We start from the raw sequence: 24,571 nt of genomic DNA, 5'->3' as shown, positions 1-24,571 counted from the left end.
GAAAAAATATATGAATTTCAAGCCCTGGCTTGGGATATTTTTTTTATAACCTAACCCTGCTTTAAACTTCTCCAGAACTTTATCCCTGACCTGTCTGGTGAGTTCTTTGGTCTTCATGATGCTGTTTGTTCTTCAGTGTTCTCTAACAAACCACTGAGGCCTTCACAGAACAAGTGTATTTATGCTGAGAGTAAATTACACACAGCAGGACTCTATTAAGGGTTGTTTTACAATCAGGGTCCGCAAGCTAAAAATCACATTTAACACTTATTATCTTCAATATCAAAAGGCTTGACTAAATAAACTTGGTTGTTTATTGTAGCCCTGTGATAGCTCTATTTACCATGCAAAAAAAAACATTTGGTGATAACGTTATTTTTGGTGAATGTATGGCAATATATGTCATATTTAGCAAAATTACTCGTGTCATTTAGAAAAAGTGCTTTTTTGACCACAGGTAGCTCCAAAAGGGATGCACTTACATCATTCTTTATACCATAAAACAAATATTTGGTTCCATATCATTGGAAACATCGTTAAGTTTTAATTTTGAATGCCAGTAAGTTTTCAGACTATTTTGATCAAATTAGTATGTAACTGTGTCAAAAAAAAAGTCCTCTCCGAGACAGCTAATTTTTCAATATAAAATAACATATCTAAAATGATTATTCTCATCCTAAAATGTGGTCAAGATATTGGGACATAAATATTAGAGACAACTAACACAAAGCTTACAGCCTTATATTTAAAAGCACTATGGAAGTAGTGGATTCTGAATTGTCAAAAAAAAAAGTCCTCTCCGAGAATCACTTCATTTGTTTCTCCCAGCCCTGCTTAAAGCTACACTTAATCTTCTTTATCTTATAGCAGATTACACAAAACTACCATACACACACGTCAAAAAATTACCTGAAATCTGTTCTTTAACTTGTCCTTCACTTAAAAACTGGTACAAGAACCAGTTTGAATCAATTTGAATTTTGGACCCCTGTGACACAAACTTTGTACCCTGATTGTAAAACAACCCGTAACTAATTAGACGACTTCTGAAGGCAATTGATTGCACTGGATTGTATTTAGAGGTATCAGAGTACAGGGGGCTGAATACTAATGCACATCACATTTTTCAGATTTTTATTTGTTTAAAATTCTGAAGACCATTTATCATTTTCATTTCACTTCAGAATTATGTGCTACTCTGTGTTGGTCTATCACAGTGTTTCACAAAGTGTGGTCCACGAGAGACCTCAAGTGGTCTGTGAGGTGATCTACAAATGTAGTCAGCGTTTTCAAGATAAGCTAGTGTATGCTTTGTAACATTATCTCATCTCATCTCATTATCTCTAGCCGCTTTATCCTGTTCTACAGGGTCGCAGGCAAGCTGGAGCCTATCCCAGCTGACTACGGGCGAAAGGCGGGGTACACCCTGGACAAGTCGCCAGGTCATCACAGGGCTGACACATAGACACAGACAACCATTCACACTCACATTCACACCTACGGTCAATTTAGAGTCACCAGTTAACCTAACCTGCATGTCTTTGGACTGTGGGGGAAACCGGAGCACCCGGAGGAAACCCACGCGGACACGGGGAGAACATGCAAACTCCGCACAGAAAGGCCCTCGCCGGCCACGGGGCTCGAACCCGGACCTTCTTGCTGTGAGGCAACAGCGCTAACCACTACACCACCGTGCCGCCCCTTGTAACATTATTAGAAAGTTAAATTTATCCAATCTTGTTTTTAACGGCAATCAAACGGGCCTGTAATTTCATCATTATTATTATTTTAAAAAAGAGTTCTGCATCTGAATTTGCACCACATAAAACTTGTAGTGTGCACGTGCTCTTATTCCGCCTCTCGTCTCTAGGCAACAGTCACCTCACAAATCTCTGCCTCACAGGCAAACAGGCAGGCAGACCTGAAAACAAGCAAACGAAAATTCTGAACATATAATAGGCTAATCCTAACTAGCTCGTGTTCGTGGCGATTTTTTTAATTTACTGAAAGTGAAACAACAAGGATGGAGAAGTGGCTGACAGGTTCAGTTAAGAGGATAATTTTGAACAATTGATATGAAATGTTCCAATTAACTGTTTGCTGAAATTTAAACCTCCATACTTTTGCCTTTAAAAACCACGGAGGATATGGAATGGATAGGCCTTTAATGTATTTAGTTAACCATAATTTTTTCAATTAAAAACACCTAATAGTACACATCTCTGTATGGTCTGTGTGTGTGTGTGTGTGTGTGTGTGTGTGTGTGTGTGTGTGTGTGTGTGTGTGTGTGTGTTTGTTGTGTGGGGCGGGTGTTGACAGGTGGTCCCTGAAATTTTTTTTGGGGACAAAGTTAGGGTGACCAGACGTCCCGATTTTACCGGGACAGTCCCGATTTGGGGTTGTGTGTCCCGAGTCCCGACAAAAGTCTGTCGGGACACGGATATGTCCCGGTTTTTGCCACTTGCGACGTTTGTGACTGAGCAGCGTGGGAATCATTAGCGGAGAAATGTCTGCATTTACTATTTTGATGACTTGACAGGAATCGCAAACTTTCCTGGTTACTGCCCCCTGGCATGGGTGTTTATTTAGCAACATTATTCCAGACCACAGAACGTGTTGCCATGCAACAATAAAATAAACATTAACTGGCGCAAATGTTCTTTGTCTAGCAGCTAGCAGCAGTAATGCCACAGCAATTATGCCGAAAAGAAAATGTACCTTTTCCAAAAATTTACAGGGCACCTACCCCTTCCTCCGAGAGGTGCGGAACAATGTGCACGAAGCCCACTGCACACACTGTAAGTGTTTTGTTCTTGTACCGAGTTGGGTAGCCTATGCTGCAAATGCTGTGCGCTCCTGTGGGGGCTTTCCTCGGGCTGTCGCCCCTCTCCTCCTTTACTGCTGTTTTGTTTGAGTGTATATTTACGGAAGCCGCGAGAGGCCCTTCATATAATCTTTTTTTATTCACCTTGTTATCCCGAGATAACGACATAATTAATTCAGGATCTCGAGAAAACAAAACCGTTATTCCGTGATCTCGAGAAAACAAAACAATTATTTCATGATCTCAGCTGGATCACTGTATCTCCGTCGGTAGAGACGAAGCCGGGCCAGTCTTCTGCGGAGGTGCCGCGGACTAATTTTGAAATGATCCCTTATTAAAAGACTTAATGCAATCTCTCCCTGTGTCAACCCCTGATCAAAATATTGCCTTATTAGGTGATCGATTATTCCAGACATTCTAATGATCACAGTTGCGTCTATACAGAATGAGAAATAGCCCCAAAGTCAGCAGATCACAAGTCTCTTGGCGCACCTGAATGAACCATTTCTCAGCTGTTTACTCGAGATCATGAAATAACGGTTTTGTTTTCTCGAGATCTCGAATTAGTTGTGTTGTTTTCTCGAGATTCTGAATTAATTATGTCGTTATCTCAGGATAACAAGGTGAATTAAAAAAAAGGATTATATGAAGGGCCTCTCTCGGCTTCCGTAGTATATATTCTCAAATCACTTGTCTCTTTTTTTGTTTCTGTTTAACATACCATTCTGACAGTTTGGCCATATTGAACAGCTTGTTGCACCTTCCATTAAAGTGTTCACTTTTGTCCACATCTTCTTGCTTTATTCATTCAGTTGTGGGGAATGGTTAGTAAGGTTGATTCTGACCGAGGCTATGTTGAGGTCACATATCTATTTTTTAAGTTCATGCTATAGTGCATACAATTTTAGAGATATAGCCTACATGTGCATATGCATTCTTCTTGGTGTTCTCACAAACAGGTGAAATAAATCAGTTTAAATTTGGCCTATGGACATAGCCTGGCCTATTCTCAGCCATTACGAAATCTGTTGTCTGACCATAATTTAACTGATCTGTATACCACTATGCTACTAGATAACAAAATGCCTGTTTGTTTTATTTCATGTGAGATGTTGATAAATGTGAGCTTTAACAAAATGATAAGAGCACCTCTCTGAGTGTCATGTTTACGTAAAAAAAAAAAAAAAAAGGTGCGCGTGCACAAGCATGGTCATGCGCAAAAGTGTCCCGGTTTCAGACTAGGGAAATCTGGTCACCCTAGATAAAGTGATCCTTGGTCTGAAAAAGTTTGAGAAACACTGGTCTATCACAGGGCGGCACGGTGGTGTAGTGGTTAGCGCTGTCGCCTCACAGCAAGAAGGTCCGGGTTCGAGCCCCGGGGCCGGCGAGGGCCTTTCTGTGTGGAGTTTGCATGCTCTCCCCGTGTCCACGTGGGTTTCCTCCGGGTGCTCCGGTTTCCCCCACAGTCCAAAGACATGCAGGTTAGGTTAACTGGTGACTCTAAACTGACCGTAGGTGTGAATGTGGGTGTGAATGGTTGTCTGTGTCTATCACTACGTTCACACTGCAAGGCTTAATGCTCAATTCTGATTTTTTTGTGAGGTCGTTCACATTAACAAATATATGCGACTTGTATGTGATCCTCAGTATGAACGAAAAGTGACCCAAAAGTGTTCCGCATGCGCATTGCAGGATACGACGACGTCACACGCAGTGAGCATGGCCAGTGTTTACGGAAGTAACCTAAAGTTTCCTGTGTATGACAGCAGCCAGCATGGAGTACCTGGCGATGATGCAGTTGTTGTTGCGACGGAGCCAGAACATGCACAATAGCCTGATGTTAAGGAGGAGGTTGAGAAGGAAGAGGGCAAGGGTTTTGGCTCAGGCGTTCTGCGGGGTAGTGACCGCAACCTCCGTTCAAAGGAACATCAAAGCCATGTTGTTGTAACTTTTTTTGAGAGACCCGCCGCCTACTTCAGCGCAGAATAGTGACGTTTGTGGCTTGTTGATGACGTGTAAGTCGGATGAATGCGACCTGGCGGTTCAGACTGAAGTCGCATATGAAAAGATCGGATAGGAATCGGAATTAGGACCACATATCCAAACGGCCTGGGTCGGATTTGAAAAAAAAATCGGATCTGTGTTGTTCATATTGTCAATAAAAGATCAGATGCAGGTCACATATGGGCGAAAAAATCGGATTTGAGTCACTTCAGCCTGCAGTGTGAACGTAGTGTAATGCCGCTTTTCCACTACAAACGCGGCTGAGTTGGGCTGAGTCGGGCTGAGTGGGGCTGTTGGAGTTGCATTTCGACTACAACCACGCTGAACCGTGCTGGCTGGAAGTGGGTGGACACATTGGGTGGAGTTAGCGAAAGTGGGTGGACGTCACGTGATGTCGTTAGGCGGCGTAAACAGTGACATCAGTGAGCTTTTAAGCGGTAGTCTCACGACCCGAATAGTAAACAATAAACATGGAGGACATGGAGTCGTTAGTGTTGCTGGTCTTGGTGCTGTGGCTTGTTGTCACTGACAACGCCAACAGATACTGGCAAGAGCGTATAGATGAGGCGAGGCGCATAAGGCTTCAGAAATCCTCGTAATTCGTAATTCTTCTTCTTCCGGGTTTACGGTGTTTACAGATCCCAGCGTGCTCGCGGGGCGTGTGTGGGCATGTGAGGACACTCCTCCTCACCAATCAGTGCACAGGGGAGTGTCTGCTCACGCCCCTAGCACCACTCGGCTCGGTTTGGCTCGCTTCAGCCCCACTCCAAAACCGTGCAAGTTTTGGGTGCTAAGCAGGGCTGAAGCGAGCTGAGTCGTGCTGCTCTGAGGTAGTCGAAACGCGAGCCGTGTCGGGCTGAAGTGAGCTGAAAAAGGGTAGTGGAAAAGGGCCATATGTGTCAGCCCTGTGATGACCTGGCGACTTGTCCAGGGTGTACCCCGCCTTTCGCCCGTAGTCAGCTGGGATAGGCTCCAGCTCGCCTGCGACCCTGCAGAACAGGATAAAGCGGCTACAGATAATGAGATGAGATGGTCTATCACATAAGATCTCAATAAAAAACTTTTAAGTTCGTGGCTGTAAGGTGGGAAAATGTGAAAGAGTTCAAGGGGTATGAATACTTTTGCAAGGCACTGTATGTCGAGTGCATCACAGGAACAGCATGAGCAATCACTGGAGGGGAAGAGCATGGGGCTGAATCCAAAACCTACATGCGAGCCAGAGCTTTCCGAGCCAGTTTACGCTGCAGCTTGCGGTTGTCCTCGGAATCTCGGAGCACATGATCCTCTGCAGCCCAGCGATCCCAGCTGCGGAATAAACACAGGGGGGGTTAGATCAGATCAGGTCCTGCTGGGTCTGAAGCCTGACTGAACTGTGGATCATGAGTAGCTGACGTGTTCACTGGCTGAAAGCTTGAGCTCGCAGCCGGAGTGCACCGGCCTGACTGCTAGCATGCTAACGGCTAACTCAGCTGCTGTGCTCTGATTGTGTTTCTTACCTTCGGTTCCAGCCGTTGAAGTGAATCAGATATTTGGGGATCCGCTTCCCCTTCTCATCCTTTCCCACTATAATATCCACCACCTACAAAACACAGCCGGTTTGTGCGTTAGGACACGTAAACATAAATGCAGCTCAATTCCACACCAATTCTTTTTTCCCGCAAAACAAAACACTGCTCCGGTTGCGGCGCTTCAAAATGACGTCATCAAACTCCTTGAGGAAAGGGAGCAACCGGACTCTGGGGAGAGAGGGGAGGGGAGTGGAGTGGAGCTCGGCTTGTCCCATTTAAATGTTTAATTTCTAACAAAATCAGAGAGTTACATCTTAAACTATTACATAACATCTATCCTACTAATGCAGACATCTCCAGATTCATAAAATCACACATGCTGAAATTTATGGATCTGGTCCAATTCAGAACAGCACAAATAATGTACAAAGCGAGAAATAATCTATTGCCGAACAATCTACAAGGAATGTTTAGTGAGAGAGAGAGGGGGGATATAATCTAAGGGGAGACCTACATTTAAAAAAGCCAAAGGTTCGAACAAATATGAAAAGCATGTGCGTATGGAGCTGTGGGGCGACTTTATGGAACAGACTGGAGACAGAAATAAAACAAAGTGCAAATATAAATCTGTTTAAAAAAAGGTACAAAAAATATTTTAAACAAGTATATAGAAGAGGAAGTATGTCAGTGGAGGATGATGAGGGATAAATAGAATAGGGTTGATTGTTATATTAGAACTAACTTAGTATATGGTATATATTTATGGGGAGGGCGGCACGGTGGTGTAGTGGTTAGCGCTGTCGCCTCACAGCAAGAAGGTCCTGGGTTCGAGCCCCGGGGCCGGCGAGGGCCTTTCTGTGTGGAGTTTGCATGTTCTCCCCGTGTCCGCGTGGGTTTCCTCCGGGTGCTCCGGTTTCCCCCACAGTCCAAAGACATGCAGGTTAGGTTAACTGGTGACTCTAAATTGACCGTAGGTGTGAATGCGAGTGTGAATGGGTGTCTGTGTGTCAGCCCTGTGATGACCTGGCGACTTGTCCAGGGTGTACCCCGCCTTTCGCCTGTAGTCAGCTGGGATAGGCTCCAGCTTGCCTGCGACCCTGTAGAAGGATAAAGCGGCTAGAGATAATGAGATGAGATATTTATGGGGATAGTTTATATATTTATATTTACAGGGATAGGTATGCAGTAGATATTTATTTTTGTAATTATATATTTATATAGATATTTATGAAGTGTATATATGGTATATAGTATATATTTTTGTAATTAGATATTTATATAGATATTTATGAAGTGTATATATGGTATATAGTATATATTTTTGTAATTAGATATTTATATAGATATGCATGAAGTGTATATATGGTATGTAGTATAAATTTATTTTTGTAATTATTTATATATTCATGAAGTGTATATATGGTATGTAGTATATATTTATTTTTGTAATTATATATTTATGAAGATATTCATGAAGTGTATATATTTTTATAGGTGTATTAATGTAGTTAGGATTTCGGGGTAGTTAAAAAGGGGTGGGAAATTAAAAAAGTATTGTACTTCTTCCCACTCCTTTTTCGAACAATGTGCGGTGTTTTGTAATGTCTTAGCTCTTTATGTTGTTTCATTTTTTTTATTTCTCATTTTCTTTCTTTTGTATGTACAAATAGTGACATACATGTTCGAAATAAAAATAAATTCATTTAAAAAAAAAAGATTTTCCGGGTGCCACAGTGGTGTAGTGGTTAGCGCTGTCGCCTCACAGCAAGAAGGTCCTGGGTTCGAGCCCCGGGGCCGGCGAGGGCCTTTCTGTGCGGAGTTTGCATGTTCTCCCCGTGTCCGCGTGGGTTTCCTCCGGGTGCTCCGGTTTCCCCCACAGTCCAAAGACATGCAGGTTAGGTTAACTGGTGACTCTAAATTGACCGTAGGTGTGAATGTGAGTGTGAATGGTTGTCTGTGTCTATGTGTCAGCCCTGTGTTGACCTGGCGACTTGTCCAGGGTGTACCCCGCCTTTCGCCCGTAGTCAGCTGGGATAGGCTCCAGCTCGCCTGCGACCCTGTAGAACAGGATAAAGCGGCTAGAGATAATGAGATCTCCATTCCAGAGCTCAGCTCGCAATCTCTCATTTCAGAAATTTCTGTGATACATTTATTACTAAGCTGCTAGCAGTTTCTGTTTTTTTTTATGTCCAAACGACATCAAGAAGTAACACTTTGCCTAAGGATTCAAACACAAAACATGAAAATAAAAGCAGTTATTGGTAACACATATTATGAGCAGAAATAAAGCAGATTGAGCATTTTCTAAGCGCATGCATATTAAGCTACCTTCAAACATGTCCACATGTTTATGATGCAATGAACTCGTCATCATTTGATATTCCATATTAATGAATAAGTAAAAAACGAATGATACTTCGAATTCGAAATATTATATTTGACGTGCAGGTTTCAAATTTTGTCTTAGAAAATATTTTATTCAAATAAGGAATCACTTATCCCAGCTTTTTATTGAAGAGTTGGTCCATGGACACGTTGTTATTAAGCATTAGCATATTAGCACAAAGCACATTTACAGGACAGGTGCAAGGATGAGGAATCTGTTGTGGTTGTGTATGGAGAGTGCATGGACTGATAAGCATCAGACACTTCAGTAACTCTATAACTAACAGGTTCACTAGTTATCTACAATTTGTAAGAAAGAGTTATATTCTTAATTATGGCAGACATCCGAGACAAGCATGCAAACATACAGATCGGCAAAGATCGACACACAACGACGCGACTAACTTGCTGAAATATTTTTGCGACAGAGTTATGGGACCCCAACAGAAAATCAGTCACCTTGTTAAACACTTTTTTCATCAATCTTGAAACAAACATACTTTTAGATAAAGAATCAATCGAGGAACAAACTCCTAAAAGCAAAAAGTTATGTCAGTTGAATAGACTGAGCAGCACACCACACCACCTCTGAGGTTCGAACTGATCCCACTCAGTAGTTTAGGTCCTTTTAGGGTTAAATGGGTATCTAATGTATGAACCATGCTTTTGAGGTGAGTAAAAAGGATGTGTGCCACAAATAACACCTATTATGGATATAATAACTGCATATTAATGATGTAAGGCCATTATTAAAAAATGTTCTGTTTCCGGTCCACCGGCCGGGTGAGTGCCGTTTGTGCGGTTGGAATTTTTTTTTTTTAACGCCGGTTTTTTGACATTTTTTTCGGGTTCGTAAATCTAAAATCGAGCTTGACATTTCCACATTCCCAGGGCTTTCCACTAAGGCTCATACTAGCCAGCCATGACAAATAAGTAGCCAGCCGGGGGGAGTAAACACAAAAACTCCTGTGCACGCAGTTCCCAGGATTAAATGTATTTTCCACAGACCATTTATTTATTCACTTTACTCAAATACAAAGTAAAATGGCAGTAAATCTTCTTTCTTTTCTTGTGTATTGCATCATGAGGCGTTCCTGGCTTGTAAATCTCTTATTTTCGGTGCATGACACATTCACGCAGCTGAGCATGCTATGAATTAACAACGACAACGGTCTGCAGTGGGGCTACACAATTACACACTCAGCGAACGTTTCTCCATTTGTGTATGAAAATACACTCCAACCACTCAGCTTGGTTTCATTTACAACCAACAGTGTCTTTTGATGCCAGCACGTAATTGAACGAGAGAAGACTGGTTTACCGGAGACAAAATAGGCGTTATCTCTGCTTCTGTTCCCTCCGACACACTACTGCCTCCGCCGAGTGCGCGCACACACCGCATGTTGGGGCCGCGGATGAGTTACTCTCCCTTGATCAACAAAGTCGGCGGGGAATTTATGGTTATTATCGGTACAAACAGCGCGAATCACAACTTAAATGAGTGCAGTTCAGTTTGACATTATTCAGTCCGTTAGATAAACATTTAATTTTATTAAAATCGAAAATTAATATTTAGAGCCTGTGGGCTACAAAAATAATAGTCATTAAAGTAGCCGGCTGGACTTAATTGTGTAGTCGGCTGTATGGCCGGCGGCCGGCGCTTGTGGAAAGCCCTGCATTCCGCACAGAATATAGAACTGAATCAGCTCTGCGCATGCGCCGTGCGGCACAAAAAAATGGCAGCCACCATGAAGGAAGGAGATCCGGAGTTTTCAAACATTTGCTTAAGTGTGAAAGTGCAAAATGGTATTCTAGCGAACAACAAAATAGTAAAGATTCAGAAAAACAAATCATTCAGTGATCATTTTAATAGTGTAATTTCATCCGAACTAGGCCTAACGGCCGATTTAGAACTACAAAAAGTCCGTGTGTCGGACATTTTAAGTACCTTTGCAAAAGTTTTGCAAATGTTGCAGTCAGCATTTAAAATGCTAACTTACAGTTTTTGTACAAGTTTCAGTTGATTTAACTGTCATTTTATTAAATGTGTCTGCTTTTGTAATAAAAAAGTACTGAAAGAAAAAGCAAACACAGCATTGCAATTTCTTATCCATCCATATAAAAAAAAATCCCTCCCTCCCGACGGAAAATTTTTTTGCTCACCCGGTGGACAGGAAACAGATTTTTTTTAAGGATGGCCTAATCGGAAATTGGTATAAAAGTAGATGTGGTTTCAGGGGTCTTTTTATGCGCAAAGTTCCCCTGCATCATTAACTATGAAACCGCAGCCTACAAACATTACAACAAGTCCAGATTTATGAATTTATATATGAACTTGTATATTATTACCCAAAACAAGACTTGGCAAATTTTGCAAAGTAGCCTCCAAATATAAACAAATACCGCCTGCATACGTCTCCCATAACCCGGTACGGAAAGTACGAACCGGAACGGGACGGCACATTACAATAACGTTATGCGTGCTAAATATTCAGGGGTTTCATACTTAACATCTTGTACTCGCACGTATCACTGTCATGTATTCTTTGATTATCCAGTATTATTATATCCCGTCACATTGTATTAACGTTATATTCACAATATTTTCGATCGAAAAGCCCGGAACTCCAATTACAGAATATACCTCAGCGTGACATCACAAAGAACCGTTCATGTAGAAAGGCTTTACCGTAGTTGTAAGTTACCAGAAGATTCAGATTTGTATTTTATGTGCAATGAATGTAAAATGTGGTTTCGCACTGATTGTGGGTCATAAAACAGAAGCACAGATCAAAAAAGATAAGAACTTGAAATGTATACAATGTAGGCTGAAGAAACGAAAAGGGAGAGGCACGAAACTGTAAAATAGATGAATAAATAGGAGTTAAGTTATATGTTTTGACAATAAACAATATACCGCATTTTGTTTTTCTTCTAACTTTATCATACGGGACGGGTTCATCTATCAAGGCGGGATGACTAATGTAAGTAGGGATTAATGAAATGGTGAACGTGACGGAACAAAAAAGGTAAGATTATACATGATGTAAATAAATGTCACAAAAATGGTATTGCGGGACGGAACAGCAAACAAAAACCCGGAAGGCAAATATAAGAAAATACGTGACGGTACTGTTCCATCCCATTCTGTTCCGTACCGGGTTATGGGAGATGCACCGAGCTATATCTATAGATATTGTCAAGTATACTCGTAACACATCTATACAGTGTAAAAATATGCATAATGCTGCTCAGGGACAGAGATGTGTCAATGCCTGTATTAATATTAAAATAATAATAATAATAATAATAATCCACCACTATAACCATCCACTCATCCAAATTATGAGCGAATAATGTTTATAACAAGTGAGAAACTTGAGTATCAAAATTATCTCCTGTTGTCATCACAATTTTCATTTGTATGTCTTATTTCTGAGAACTCAAGAATTGGCAACAATTCCAGCAGCATGTGGACGAAGCATGGTTTGGAAAGGATGTTTGTACCGGAGGACAACTTGTTTATCCAAAATCACTACACATTCACTAAGTAGTACACTATTTTTATAAAAGTTGGGTAAAAACATATCCAGTGTATGAAACTGCCTGGAACGAACTGCTATGTCAGTTATAGTCCATAAATGTTTTTCATAAATTTCTGACATTGGATTTAAACCTTTTATTTGATCAATTTTATCAGCATTCACAGAATCTTTTTATTATGTCCTAGTTAACCTTCGAGTTCATGCCACATTTTATTTTGTATACCTCCTGGACACTTTTCCCCTCCTTTCTTTTTACAGCCCCCCTTTTTGAAAGTTTGTGAACCCTTTAGAATTTTCTATATTTCTGCAAGGACCTCAGAAAAAGCGTTGTTGATGCTCATCAGGCTGGAAAAGGTTACAAAACCATCTCTAAAGAGTTTGGACTCCACCAATCCACAGTCACACAGATTGTGTACAAATGGAGGAAATTCACCACCATTGTTACCCTCCCCAGGAGTGGTCGACCAACAAATGGCCCTTTTCCACTACCCTTTTTCAGCTCACTTCAGCTCGCTTCAGCTCACTTCAGCCCGACACGGCTCGCGTTTCAGCTCACTTCAGCCCGACACGGCTCGCGTTTCAGCTCACTTCAGCCCGACACGGCTCGCGTTTCAGCTCACTTCAGCCCGACACGGCTCGCGTTTCGACTACCAAAGAACAGCACGACTCGGCTCGCTTCAGCCCAGCTTAGCCCCTAAAACTCGCACGGTTTTGGAGTGGGGCTGAAGCGAGCCAAAGCGAGCCGAGTGAGGCTGGGGGCGTGAGCAGACACTCCCCTGTGCACTGATTGGTGAGGAGGAGTGTCCTCACATGCCCACACACGCCCCGCGAGCACGCTGGGATCTGTAAACACCGTAAACCCGGAAGAAGAAGAATTACGAATTACGAGAATTTCTGAAGCCTTATGCGCCTCCTCGCCTCATCTATACGCTCTTGCCAGTATCTGTTGGCGTTGTCGGTGACAACAAGCCACAGAACCAAGACCAGCAACACTAACGACTCCATGTCCTCCATGTTTATTGTTTACTATTCGGGTCGTGAGACTACCGCTTAAAAGCTCACTGATGTCACTGTTTACGCCGCCTAACGACATCACGTGACGTCCACCCACTTTCGCTAACTCCACCCAATGTGTCCACCCACTTCCAGCCAGCACGGTTCAGCGCGGTTGTAGTCGAAATGCAACTCCAACAGCCCCGCTCAGCTCGACTCAGCCCAACTCAGCATGGCACGGCTCAGCCCGACTCAGCCGCGTTTGTAGTGGAAAAGCGGCAAAAGATCACTCCAAAAGCAAGGCGTGTAATAGTCAGTGAGGTCAGAAAGGACCCCAGGGTAACTTCTAAGCAACTGAAGGCCTCTCTCACATTGGCTAATGTTAATGTTCATGAGTCCACCATCAGGATAACGCTGAACAACAATGGTGTGCATGGCCGGGTTGCAAGGAGAAAGCCACTGCTCTCCAAAAAGAACATTGCTGCTCGTCTGCAGTTTGCTAAAGATCATGTGGACAAGCCAGAAGGCTATAGAGATCTTGCAGTCACGTGACCGGAAAGTACACAGCCGCCATCTTGTCGGTAAAAAAACACAGCTGAATACTGCTGCACTCGTGTACAGAATGGATCAATTTCAACCGACGGACTACACGGCTCATTTTTCTAATGAATAGATAACTAGATATATGTCTAAAATAAACGATCTACAGATTAGTGACCCTTATGGCTTACCGGACGGAGTTTTCACGACCGTGTCAGTGGATTTTGAACTGCCAGAGGTGGAACACCCAGACGTGTATAATTACCTCATTAACTTTCCCTCGCTGTTCAGTGGTGAAGCACTGCGTGCTTATAAATCTCTGGACAGTTATCTTTACAGAAATTCAGGATTTGTCAGCGACTCAGATGTGGCATCTTGTAAACAAGAAAATAACAGTCCTCATTGGACGGGTAAGTCACTTAAGTATTGAGTATAGCACTGACCAGCCGATTATAGAATAGAATAAGGTAATTCCAGCTGTAATTCCAAATCGTCCGTGTTGTTTACCATGGATCTGGCGTTGGAGAGGTAGAGGCTTGGCAGTGGAGATTTGAGTGGCTGTTTTCTGAGCTTAGTCAACAGGCCGGCTCTGCAGCCTCGCTTTTGCTTCCACTCCCGACGCCGCCTCCTTCGCTTTGCTTCCAATAACAATCCACGGAGACCCTGCTGGTCTCGCTATCTCGTCCGGAATGTTGTGCATGCGATGGAAATCGCTACAAACCGTCATTTTCTGCTGGAAACCAATGTCCAGTAAGTCCATACGGTTGTAGTGGATATTGAAGTCCGGTACAGACGAACAACACGCAAAAATACACACAAAAAACAAAAAACGTGCACAGGTAGGGAGAGCTTGTAGCCGCAGCCGTTGTAGTAGAATTGTATATAGTAGGGTTTTCCAGAAGAAAAGGTAGAAAAGCAGAAGTAGAACCAGAAGTAGAAGTAGAAGGCGGAAATATGGTGTTTGACCGACAAGATGGCATCTGTCACAATCTGGATCGGCTGTGACATCACATGCAAGTGCTCCATTGGAAAAATGTTTTGTGGACGGATGAGACCAAAATGGAACTTCTTGGTTTAAATGAGAAGTGTTATGTTTGGAGAAAGGAAAACACTGCATTCCAGCATAAGAACCTTATCCCATCTGTGAAACATGGTGGCGGTAGTATCATGGTTTGGGCCTGTTTTGCTGCATCTGGGCCAGGACGGCTTGCCATCATTGATGGAACAATGAATTCTGAATTATACCAGCGAATTCTAAAGGAAAATGTCAGGACATCTATCCGTGAACTGAGGCACTGTCCACACGGCAATGGATTCAGGTGAATCTGATAAAATTGTTTATTGTTTCGGCCTGGCGTCCACACGGCACCGGCGTTTTGGGTGCCCCAAAACGAAATCTTTTGAGAACGGGTTCCAGAGTGAAAAAATCTGGCAACGGCACCGTTGCAAAGTTGTCTGGATAAGTAGAACGTATTTGTTTACGATGACATCACAACCACATGACTGTCAGTGCTTCACGCCGGGTAGAAGTGTAACAAACTCGATGCGAGTTGTCAACAAATTCTATAACTAGTCCAAACACTGCGGAAGCAGTAACCAAAACCGCGCACCGCCCGTGCGCTTTCCCAAACCAAAACCAATCCCGCCAGCAAAAATAGGACAAAAAAAAAGGAGCGATCTCACCTCTTCAGATGTTGGTTTAAGTCCGACAATACATTCCTCAAAAAGGGCGTAGAAGAAAGTAATCCATCAATGTGTAGCATTCAATTTATTCCGGACCATTAAAGAATTCTGGAGGATATCAGAATGTTGGCGTACCGGCTTCCATCTACCCCCATTCATTCCTCTCTCTCTCAATCTACCCCATTCATTCCTCTTTCTGCGTCTTTCGTTTTACGCTACTGATTAATAATCAAAACTTTATGTGGCTAATGCTACAGAAGAAGGGGTTTATGCGCATGTGTCTACTTCTTCTTCTATTGTTCTGGTGTCTCCGATGGGACCATCTTACAGAGCACCTAGAGGTGTGGCATGTGTATTGCATCGTTTTCAGCAAGCATTGCGTTGCCATATGGACATGAAATGTAACTGATCCGTTGCCCATGTGGACGCAATATTTAAAAAAAAAATCTTGTTGCCATTGTCATGTGGATGTAGCCTGAGTCTCAAGAGAAGGTGGGTCATGCAGCAAGACAACGACCCTAAGCACACAAGTCGTTCTACCAAAGAATGGTTAAAGAAGAAGAAAGTGAATGTTTTGGAATGGCCAAGTCAAAGTCCTGACCTTAATCCAATCGAAATGTTGTGGAAGGACCTGAAGCGAGCAGTTCATGCGAGGAAACCCACCAACATCCCAGAGTTGAAGCTGTTCTGTACAGAGGAATGGGCTAAAATTCCTCCAAGCCGGTGTGCAGGACTGATCAACAGTTACCGGAAACGTTTAGTTGCAGTTATTGCTGCACAAGGGGGTCACACCAGATACTGAAAGCAAAGGTTCACATACTTTTGCCACTTACAAATATGTAATACCGGATCATTTTCCTCAATAAATAAATGACCAAGTATAATATTTTTGTCTCATTTGTTTAACTGGGTTCTCTTTATCTACTTTTAGGACTTGTGTGAAAATCTGATGTTGTTTTAGGGCATATTTATGCAGTAAAGGGTTCACAAACTTTCAAACACCACTGTGTGTTTACACTTTATTGTGCTATCCATGTATTTTAAATGTACGAAATACAAGTACAGTGTACATTATTTTACTAAATAAACTCCAACAAAATCACTGCCCATAATCCACTGCAATACTTTAACATGTTCAAATCAAATTATTTACACAGGAACCAATAAGTGCTTTATTGGGTGACATTTACAAGGAAGAGGAAATAGAGCACAAAGCAGGACACAAGCAAACCAAACATATAAACACTGTCAGAAATAGGGGTACAGTAGGAGTTCATTTCTGTCCCTCCAAGGTACAGTCGACACTAATAGGGCTCATTATTGGACCTCAAGGTAACTAGGTAGAATAGAATATATCTTTATTGTCATTGTAACACGTACAACAAAACTGGAGTGTAATCCTCATCAGTGTAAAACAAACTAATAAAAGGATTTAAATTAAGCTAAATCTTAAACTATATAAAAATAGTCAAACTCGCAGAGACAACAGTAAACTAATGAACTAACAAACTAATATTTTTAAAAAACCCTAAAACATAAAAACACACTGTAAAAATTATAAAAACAGTCAAACACACACAACTACATTCAACCGGAAACACTGCACAGGTCCCTTATAGACCCTTCCCACTGACGTCACCGGAAACCGGAAGTAAACAGACCCTGCGCCATATTGGAAGACCAACAAACTCGTGATCAGGGGGAAATAACGGCAGCGCGCGGAATTTAAACCCACGAGGCACTTGATTCATCATAAACCTACAATGGTAAACTTTTGTGCTGTGTTAGGGTGTTCTAACAAAGCTGATGGGAAAGGTGAAAAGAAGTCGTTCTTCAGAATACCAGCTGTGATTGAGACACAAGGGGAGCAAACTAAAGGCCTCTGCATGCTCGTGCGACAAGGCTTTCGCAGATAGCTTTTCGCAGACAGTTGTAATTTATCATTGAGCGGGGAGTAATAGGCGTGCGCGATGTTATTCACCGGCACAACGCAAGGGGGCGCGAAGTCGCTAGGAGTAGTTGGTGGGTGTGGTTAGTGGAGTGTTTATCCTCCGGTTACTTATAATGACTAGAACTTTTTTTTTTTTATAATGACTAGAACTGGAGTCGTATAGATGTACGTACTTCCTCGATCAACCGCTCTTCGTGCTGCTCCATCTTCGCTCGTGTTTTTAAAAATGCCGGTCGTGAAAACAAAACAAACCGGGAAAGTAGAGAAGCGGAAGTGCGTGTACAGCGGACCAATCAGAGCCCTCTTGTCTGTGACGCTGTCTGTGAGGCTTCTGTGGTGGTCACAATTTTTGGGAGGTGCGCGCAGAGCGTCTGCGAAGGTGGGGGGGCTACGCAGACACTGTCTGCGACACCGTCTGCGAGGACTGGGCTGTCAGCATAAATTGGCCTTAAGGAGCTTTCTGCCAGGAGACAAAGAATAAGTGCATTACTGAGTGTCTGTGAGCAAAGGAGAGCCTGAACGTTGTAACCTCCCTATTGGCTGTTTATTGGCTGTTTGTAAACATGTATCAATTGTTGCCCTTCATCGCGGACTCGAGAGACGAGACCTGACGAGTTAGTTCGTTGGTAGCAGAACAAAATGTCTGGACACAAATCGGGTTTTCAGAAAAGGAAAGAAAATAAACGCAGGGTCGAAAATACAAAAAAGGAGGCAGAAAATGCAAAACGAGTTTTAAGGTAGGACAAATGGTTACTTTTCTGAGGCAGCCCGCCGTGGCTGCCTGCAGGCTTATTTATTATAGCCCATTTAGTTAAAATAGTTGATCTAAAATGTTTATAGTTATAGTTATGTGATGGTTGTCCTCAGTGTTCGAACTATGCCGATATTTTCGGGGGGTCCCTTTTTTTCCCTGGGGGGGGGGGGGGGGGGTGTGTGTGTGTGTGTGTGTGCTTGCGCTTGTCTCGGAGCGCGGATCTCCAAACACATGAGAAGCCTATCTTACGCACATATCACGCAGACTCCACACCTCCACACACGCATCGCGTCTGAAGTCATAACTCATCAGGAGAAATCGTGTCCGCATTGGCATGTTCAAAAAACAACCTCGCGTCAACAGTGATACCACACGCAAGAAAAAAAACAGTCAGGCTACTCAACAACCAACCTGGCAGCAGCAGTCGTTGTCATATCGGTTTATTTTATCTTTGATGTAAACACAACACTTCGGATATGCAAATGCTTCCCGTTACACACCATTGCTATGTCAATAAACATCATTTTGCCAATATTTTAGAGACCCCCCAACATTTCCCAAATCATGTTTTCAAGGGATCTCATGTCTGTTTCAGGGGATCTCGGATCCCCCAAGTACCCCCGTAGTTCGGACACTGGTTGTCCTGATTTAGACTGGTGTGTTGTTGTTGTTTTTTTTTGGGGGGGGGGGGGGGGGGGGGGGTGCGCGCAAGCACGGTGGTGTAGTGGTTAGCGCTGTCGCCTCACAGCAAGAAGGTCCTGGGTTCGAGCCCCGTGGCCGGCAAGGGCCTTTCTGTGTGGCGTTTGCATGTTCTCCCCGTGTCCACGTGGGTTTCCTCCGGGTGCTCCGGTTTCCCCCACAGTCCAAAGACATGCAGGTTAGGTTAACTGGTGACCCTAAATTGACTGTAGGTGTGAATGTGAGTGTGAATGGTTGTCTGTGTCTATGTGTCAGCCCTGTGATGACCTGGCGACTTGTCCAGGGTGTACCCCGCCTTTCGCCCGTAGTCAGCTGGGATAGGCTCCAGCTTGCCTGCGACCCTGTAGAACAGGATAAAGCGGCTAGAGATAATGAGATGAGATGGGTGCGCGCGATGTTGCACCCAGGTCCAGATTAGGGCAGAACCGGCCCTGGCTACATTTCAGGTGTAGTTTGTTTTATATATGTATGTACTTGCATAGATGTGTACTTGGTCTTCCAATATGGCGACTACCGAAATCTCGCGGCGCAGTGACGTCATGCGGGATCCCTCTATAGGCCATTTGCAGGAATTGGTCACGTGTCAATTTTCCCCACAGCAACAAGCCCGTGGTGGGCAAGCTAACTTGACATTCCTTGACAACCATAAAGCCAGTATCTCACTGGGCTGCGACAGCTTGCGACAAATTGCGAATGTCATTCACGAGAGAGTTTCAAAAGTGTCTTGAAACATTCGCGGGGCTTCTCAATTTCCTTGCATGAGTTGCAAAGTGTCGCTCCTTCGTCTCTGAAATTTTGAACACGTTCAAAAAATTCGTGCGACAAAATTTCTCTCAAAATAGCCGCAAATGCGTCGCTGGTGTTGCAAAGCAGTCACGAACCCTTCTCAAGTCAGTTTCCGTGAGACAGGAAGTGCGAGTGTGTCTCACTGGGCTGCAACTAGTTGGAGACACAACAATTGTGATAAAATATGCAAATATGTCGCAAAGCCATCACGAACCCTTCTCAAGTCGGTTCCCGTGAGACAGGAAGTGCGAGTGTATCTCACTGGGCTGCAATTAGTTGAAGACACAACAAATGCGATAAAATATGCAAATATCAATTCAATGTGATTCCAAGTGAAAATTGTCGCTAATTCACATATTTTATCGCAATTGTTGTGTCTCCAACTAGTTGCAGGCTGTCACAGCCCAGTGAGGTACGCTCGTGCTTCCTGTCTCACGGAAACCGACTTGAGAAGGGTTTGTGACGCATTTGCGGCTATTTTGAGAGAAATTTTGACGCACAAATTTTTTGAACGTGTTCAAAATTTCAGCGACGAAGGAGCGACACTTTGCGACTCATGTGAGGAAATTGAGAAGCCCCGTGAATGTTTCAAGACACTTTTGAAACTCTCTCACGAATGACGTTCGCAATTTGTCGCAGGCTGTCGCAGCCCAGTGAGATACTGGCTTAAGAGTTTGACTGGCGATGCGAAGCAATCCATTTCTATAATAGTTGTTTTTACCTTTTCTACTGTCTTTTTTTGACCTGAATTTTCGTCTGTACTTGGAAAAAGTTTGTGGTTTTAACTTCTGTCATAAGTTAAAGCGAATCATTGGCCGTAAAAGAGTTTTTTGGACTCAAGTTGGCTGAAAGAAATTCAGGTGTGAAATGGCGGATTTCTCAGGTATAACTTATAATTTCTCCTTTTCTACCTTTATCATTCGCTTAACGTGTGAAGATTCTTGAAAATAAAAACACAGATATATCCGCCTTTTCCGGCACGGTGGTGTAGTGGTTAGCGCTGTCGCCTCACAGCAAGAAGGTCCTGGGCTCGAGCCCCGTGGCCGGCGAGGGCCTTTCTGTGCAGAGTTTGCATGTTCTCCCCGTGTCCGCGTGGGTTTCCTCCGGGTGCTCCGGTTTCCCCCACAGTCCAAAGACATGCAGGTTAGGTTAACTGGTGACTCTAAATTGAGCGTAGGTGTGAATGTGAGTGTGAATGGTTGTCTGTGTCTATGTGTCAGCCCTGTGATGACCTGGCGACTTGTCCAGGGTGTACCCCGCCTTTCGCCCGTAGTCAGCTGGGATAGGCTCCAGCTTGCCTGCGACCCTGTAGAAGGATAAAGCGGCTAGAGATAATGAGATGAGATGAGAATCCACTACTTCCATAGTGCTTTTAAATATAAGGCTGTAAGCTTTGTGTTAGTTGTCTCTAATATTTATGTCCCAATATCTTGACCACATTTTAGGATGAAAATAATCATTTTAGATATGTTATTTTATATTGAAAAATCAGCTGTCTCGGAGAGGACATTTTTTTGACACGATTTCATACTAATTTGATCAAAATAGTCTGAAAACTTACTGGCATTCAGCATTAAAACTTAACTATGTTTCCAATGATATGGAACCAAATATGTGTTTTATGGTATAAAGAATGATGTAAGTGCATCCCTTTTGGAGCTACCTGTGGTCAAAAAAGCACTTTTTCTAAATGACACGAGTAATTTTGCTAAATATGACATATATTGCCATACATTCACCAAAAATAACGTTATCACCACATTTTTTTTGCATGGTAAATAGAGCTATCACAGGACTACAATAAACAACCAAGTTTATTTAGTCAAGCCTTTTGATATTGAAGATAATAAGTGTTAAATGTGATTTTTAGCTTGCGGACCCTGATTGTAAAACAACCCTTTAACTTATGACAGAAGTTAAAACCGCAAACTTTTTCCAAGTACAGACGAAAATTCGGGTCAAAAAAAGACAGTAGAAAAGGTAAAAACAGCTATTATAGAAATGGATTGCTTCGTATCGCCAGTCAAACTCTTATGGTTGTCAAGGAATGTCACGTTAGCTTGCCCACCACGGGCTCGTTGCTATGGGGAAAATTGACACGTGACCAATTCCTGCAAATGGCCTACTGGACAGTATAAAAAGACATGGACAGTAAGAGCAGGTTAGTGAACCCTGACCTGATGTTTGGAATTTAGAGCTCGATAAAATGTGGACCTTTTTATAGTGCCAAAAAGACAGAGGAAGGTATATGTTCCTGATTAAATTAGTACTTTTAGAGGGTGACAAGCTGTTGTACTCCTAAAAGGTACAATAATGTACTTTTATTTTCTGGGAAAAAGTGCATAAAAACAAAACACATCTATGCTAACTGATTGTTGAGTATAATCTGTGATTAAAATAGATAGTATCTCTGTTCTTTGAGCTCTGTTGAATCTATGTATTTACTACACAGCTTATTTGTATGATACTCGCTTCTGATTGGTCAGTTCCAGCATTCTACAGTCTCTTATTTATCACTGAGACAAAATCATAATAATATCAATCTGCAGAAAGAAGTCCGGAAAAATGTTGATTTTAATCAACACATCAAATTAACGACGTCAGCACATTCGCGACACCCGGTGGTAAACAAGTCTCATCTCATCTCATTATCTCTAGCCGCTTTATCCTTCTACAGGGTCGCAGGCAAGCTGGAGCCTATCCCAGCTGACTACGGGTGAAAGGCGAGGTACACCCTGGACAAGTCGCCAGGTCATCACAGGGCTGACACATAGACACAGACAACCATTCACACTCACATTCACACCTACGCTCAATTTAGAGTCACCAGTTAACCTAACCTGCATGTCTTTGGACTGTGGGGGAAACCGGAGCACCCGGAGGAAACCCACGCGGACACGGGGAGAACATGCAAACTCCGCACAGAAAGGCCCTCGCCGGCCACGGGGCTCGAACCCAGGACCTTCTTGCTGTGAGGCGACAGCGCTAACCACTACACCACCGTGCCGCCTGGTAAACAAGTAAGTCGGTAAAAAAATAAAATAAAATAGTTATTCTGTCAGAAAACACAATGGAAGCGTTTTCTAATATTAATTTTATAATTTTCATGTTCAGTTTCCTGTTAAGGCTAATCCTGAGACGTCAACAGTTTACGTTGCTATGGATACGGCTTCACTCCAATGGACTATTTTTAAGCTGAAGAAATACACTACCGTTCAAAAGTTTGGGGTCATCCAGACAATTTTGTGTTTTCCATGAAAAGTCACACTTTTATTTACCACCATAAGTTGTAAAACGAATAGAAAATATAGTCAAGACATTTTTCTGGCCATTTTGAGCATTTAATCGACCCCACAAATGTGATGCTCCAGAAACTCAATCTGCTCAAAGGAAGGTCAGTTTTATAGCTTCTCTAAAGAGCTCAACTGTTTTCAGCTGTGCTAACATGATTGTACAAGGGTTTTCTAATCATCCATTAGCCTTCTGAGGCAATGAGCAAACACATTGTACCATTAGAACACTGGAGTGAGAGTTGCTGGAAATGGGCCTCTATACACCTATTGCACCAAAAACCAGACATTTGCAGCTAGAATAGTCATTTACCACATTAGCAATGTATAGAGTGGATTTCTGATTAGTTTAAAGTGATCGTCATTGAAAAGAACAGTGCTTTTCTTTCAGAAATAAGGACATTTCAAAGTGACCCCAAACTTTTGAACGGTAGTGTATAAATTAATATTGTGTGTCAAATTATTCGACTCAGGCTCCTGCATCGCTCAGTAGGGGTTTATTTCGCAGCCAGTTCACTGTGCATTATAGCTTTTACATGTGGTTATTGATCCAGGAGTGAAGAAGAAGAAGAAGTGCACTAAAGTCTCACACATGCACGGAAAAGGCCTTAGCACAAGCAGGAAGCACATGTGGAGTTAGTGAGCTCCATGACACCCACAACAAAACATGCAATAACACATCAACAACTGCGATGTTTGTTGAAGTGTATAACTTCCTGAGAAACATCTCAACTTTCCGAACTCACTCCATCCCGGGTGTCAGAGTCAACACAGCAGAGTGGGCTCTGAAACCACATCCAACAAACACTGCGATCACATTCCCTTCAACTCCTCAGATCAACTCGAACGCACTTGCTATTGCAACACACCAACCAGGAAGCGAGATCCAGCAGATCCATGCGAACTAAAACACTGCGTACTTTCCTACTGCACCATTTCCGCCATAAAGTTACCTTTGCATCATACAGCACTTTGGCCTTGGACGGGTCCGGTTCAAAGCAGAGAACTTTTTCTCCTTTGTGGAATTTAAATTTCATTCCCCGAGAGTTCATTTGTTCGTCATGGCGATCAGGAGAGGAGGAATCCAGACCCCCGCTCCTTAACCCATTCCCTGCCGTTCTGCTGCTATCCAAAGGAAAATCTACGGACAGAGCTGCCGGAGCGACTCTGCCTGCTAACCGAAACGCGGGAATGCACAAAGATTGTCTCTCCGGGGATCCGTAGAGCGACGTGACGTCACAATGACCAGGAAGTTGTGTAAAAAAATGTAAACAAGCTGAATGACGATAACTGCGAGTCATGTTTATACGAAGTATTGTATCTACGCCTTTCACTAGTGTTTTCATTTTTACACACACACACATTTGTGAAGAATAAAAAAAACTTCACCTTTAAAAAAATACACAAGCATTTATATCATTCAGTGGAACTGAAATTTTTATTTCAATTTAATATTGTTATACAAAAAAGGATATATATATATATATATATATATATATATATATATATATATATAAGAAATAAACTACAAATTTCGAGATAAAAAATTAACAAATTTGCATAAATGAACAGGTCTGCAGATATATAGTTAATATAAGTGTATTACAAA

The 24,571-nt window shown here is 42.6% G+C and overlaps 1 protein-coding gene across 2 annotated transcripts in view; it reads right to left on the bottom strand.

Moving 5' to 3' along the window:
- Nucleotides 1–24,171, bottom strand: part of LOC132866139 (male-specific lethal 3 homolog) — a 135,198-nt gene extending 111,027 nt beyond the window's left edge. Inside the window, exons 1-3 of one of the 2 annotated variants that reach the window (XM_060898733.1) lie at nucleotides 23,916–24,171; nucleotides 6,325–6,407; nucleotides 6,038–6,133 (exon numbers count right to left, since the gene is read on the bottom strand). In XM_060898733.1, coding sequence (XP_060754716.1) covers nucleotides 6,038–6,133; nucleotides 6,325–6,407; nucleotides 23,916–24,014 — 278 coding nt within the window. In that variant the 5' untranslated portion in view covers nucleotides 24,015–24,171. The other variant, XM_060898734.1, reaches the window with a different exon arrangement.
- Between the last annotated feature and the right edge of the window lie 400 nt (nucleotides 24,172–24,571).

This window comes from Neoarius graeffei, chromosome 18 (assembly GCF_027579695.1).
Source record: "Neoarius graeffei isolate fNeoGra1 chromosome 18, fNeoGra1.pri, whole genome shotgun sequence".
Taxonomy (NCBI): Eukaryota; Metazoa; Chordata; class Actinopteri; order Siluriformes; family Ariidae; genus Neoarius; species Neoarius graeffei.
The sequence above is the reverse complement of the archived record's forward strand: the minus strand, read 5'-3'. Positions and strand labels throughout refer to the sequence as shown.